This window comes from Cicer arietinum, chromosome 5 (genome assembly GCF_000331145.2).
Source record: "Cicer arietinum cultivar CDC Frontier isolate Library 1 chromosome 5, Cicar.CDCFrontier_v2.0, whole genome shotgun sequence".
NCBI lineage: Eukaryota > Viridiplantae > Streptophyta > Magnoliopsida > Fabales > Fabaceae > Cicer > Cicer arietinum.
Window position 1 is genome coordinate 73,561,239 of NC_021164.2, and position 3,105 is coordinate 73,564,343.

At 21.5% G+C, this 3,105-nt stretch overlaps 1 protein-coding gene and 1 long non-coding RNA gene across 3 annotated transcripts in view; one reads left to right on the forward strand and one right to left on the reverse strand.

Moving 5' to 3' along the window:
- The window catches only part of LOC101507415 ((S)-coclaurine N-methyltransferase), a 5,571-nt gene extending 3,989 nt beyond the window's left edge, over positions 1-1,582 (reverse strand). Inside the window, exon 1 of one of the 2 annotated variants that reach the window (XM_073368399.1) lies at positions 1,449-1,582. In XM_073368399.1, coding sequence (XP_073224500.1) covers positions 1,449-1,581 — 133 coding nt within the window. In that variant the 5' untranslated portion in view covers position 1,582. Of the gene's footprint in view, positions 1-1,394 lie in introns of both variants that reach the window. The other variant, XM_004501737.4, reaches the window with a different exon arrangement.
- The window catches only part of LOC140920297 (uncharacterized), a 3,827-nt gene extending 2,099 nt beyond the window's left edge, over positions 1-1,728 (forward strand). The window contains exon 2 of the long non-coding RNA XR_012163066.1: positions 1,360-1,728. This is a non-coding gene — a long non-coding RNA (uncharacterized lncRNA). The remainder of the gene's footprint in view (positions 1-1,359) is intronic.
- The last annotated feature ends 1,377 nt before the right edge of the window (positions 1,729-3,105 follow it).

A 3,105-nucleotide genomic window follows, 5' to 3' on the forward strand; every position in this document is an offset into this window, starting at 1 on the left:
CATATATATATATATATAAATTTTCTATATTTTTCAATCTAAAAACCTATAAAATTCATCAAATTTATCACATTCAAACATAACATTTCAAATCTACACCTCAAAGTCAAATCATAAAATTTCAAACTCATAAAATAAAAAAAATCAATTTTTTTTTATTAATTCACAATGGATTTTAAACAAGAAGATTAATTGCTCTTCACTAATCTTATATATGTCACTTAATTCATCAATTCATACTATTTTAAGGTTGTGTTAGGATTTTATTTCAATTTTACGAATTCAAAGTGTTTGAATTTGAGTTTTTCAAAATTTTAATGGTATTTGACTTTAGGTAAATTTATGTTTTTATGTGTATGTTGAAGTTATGTGTGTCATTGACTTACATTTTTTTTTAGTCGTGGTTTGATTTTATACCATACATTGATTTGATGTTATTTTTGACTGTTTTAGATTTGAAAGGTTTGAGTTTCATGAGATTTTTTTTCTGGATTTGAGGTTGAGTTCAAAGAAGATTATAGGTTTTGATGATTTTTTTTTTTTTTTGGATTAAAAAGGATGATGAGTTTTTTTATTTTAAATAAAGAATAGATTGTTGATTCACATGATAACTCACAAGAAGAAGAATTGATTTAGAGATTTTTCATTTTTTTAAGTTTGAAATGTTATGAATATAAGTTGTTAAGTTATGGATTTGATAGTTTATGAGTTTGCATAAGATAAATTTGATGAATGTTATAGGTTTTTAGATTGCATGAGATAAAAAAAAATTTATGATATAAGTTTAAAAATGAGTGAGATTAACAAGGCAATTTAATAAAAATTATCGTAAATGGCTAATAAAAATATAGTTAAATAATCTAAATGAAAAAAGAAAAAAAATTAGTATTAAAGTAAAATAAATTTAAAGTAATTATAAAATTATAAGTTTAATATGAGATAGTTAGGACACATGTGACACATCTTATTTAATTGATATATCATCAAAATTGAAAATTGGATAAAATGTCTTAAAATTAAAAATAAAAGAATTAAAATTGTAAACATTAATAAAATAGATATGCTAAAATTATAGATTGAACAAAAAATGTAATTTTCTATAATTTTATTTTCTTATTTAATGGTAATATTTCTATTTTTTTATATCTAAACGACATTATAAATACTATTAGAATCTCGTATACACAAATACAAAGTTTCAGATTCGAACATATTACATGATATCGTTTAACAATATCGATATTTATCGGTTGAAATTTATATTTTATTTTAAATATTGTAATTATTAGTCATGGATGATAAAGCAATAGAGTTAATTATGTAGATTAATAAGAGTATGTTTGGATTTTATGAAAACAGCGGCACGGATAGGAAAAAGAGAGAAGGAAAAGTACAGTGTACAAATTGAAGAAGATGAGAGAGCTGAAGTTGAGAGGAAGATTTGTAACCAGAGCGAAGACGAGTAGCCAAAAGCAAACGTGTGAATGTTCTTATGAGAGCATCAGGGAGCAAATTACGCTCAAGTGAACCAAGCATCAGCTTCACCGTCGTCTTGTATGGTAACTGCATCATCCCTTCCATCGTTTTAATCCAAGTCCAACTACCACACCACACTTCTTATGTGTCTGTTATTGCGGTAATGTAATGGTATGAATAAAATAACAGAGTAAACTTGGTTTCTAGAATAATTGATGTATCTGTCCAACTTGGACCAATTTTATTTACCTAGTAGAGAAGGTTTCACTAGTTTTTGTAGCATTAAATAAGATTCGTTTTTATAAAAACATTGTATTTATTGTTAGTTTTTTATAAAAAAAATTAAATATTTTTCATTAATAATTTTTATTTTTATTTTTAAATTAGTTAATGTATATGGTTTAAATTGTTGAGTTATTTTTGTATGTATATTTAGAACAATATAATAATTTATTTTATACAAATTTACAAAAAAAAATTAAAAAAATGATTTTTTTAAGTCTTTAACGCTTAAAATTCATATTTAATTTAATTTTTATTTAAAAAAATTTAAATTTTTATAAAAAAATATATATTTATAATGTTCTAAATATATATATAAAATTTAAATAATATACATTAATTGACTTAAAAATAGAGATCAATATTATTAATGAGCTAAAATTTATCGAGGGACTTTTTTTTGAAAAAATAAACATTTAGACTCAAAACAAACTATGATATATTTATATAGATAAAAAACTTATTTAATTATTTTTTTTCTCTCTCCCAAAATCAATAAAATACATTAAGTTAAATAATGGTCTAGCCAATTATACATTTTTATTTAAATAGATTAATTATGATTTAGACAATTTCAATTTTAATTATCAAGGGTTCAATATAATTTAAATAGACGAATTACAACCTACTAATTGTAATTTATACGAACTAGTATTACATTTTCACATAAATAGATTGACTATAATTTAAAAAAATTAATTTTGATAAATACATTTTCAATTACGACTTAAAAATTATTTTTTAATATAATTACTTTCCTTTTATTTAAATTAATAAATCAAACTAAAAAATTAATTTTTATATTTTAAAAAAGTCGGTTAAGTTTTTCTCGATTATATTTTAAAAAACTAAAAATTATATTTTTTTAGTTTGTTATGTGAGTAAAATTATCAAAATCGGTTAAATAAAATACCACTGTTTTTTTTAAAAGAAATATAACACTATTACTCATAGATTCTTTATCTTTAATTACATTGAAAATGAGATATGTTTCACACATTCATGTACAAATACTGAACTTCTTATGTTATATGCTGGTCGGCATGATCTTTTTTTTAACAAAATCATTTTTACAAAACTGATTAGAGCTTTTTCTTTAAAAATTGCATGTGTTATAAGATATTCTCCATTTTGAATTGGAATACTATATTCTCATTCTAACATTTTTTTATATTAAAAAAAAACTCATCTTCTTTTTCAATGAACACATCAAATTTTCACATATTACATTGTTTTTTCGATTTTTTTTCTCTCTTAAAATTTAAGAGATGTTTGAGTGTCTACAACTAATTGTGTCCACTCAAAATTTTATTAATATATAATTGGTCCAAAAAGTCATTTCCCTAC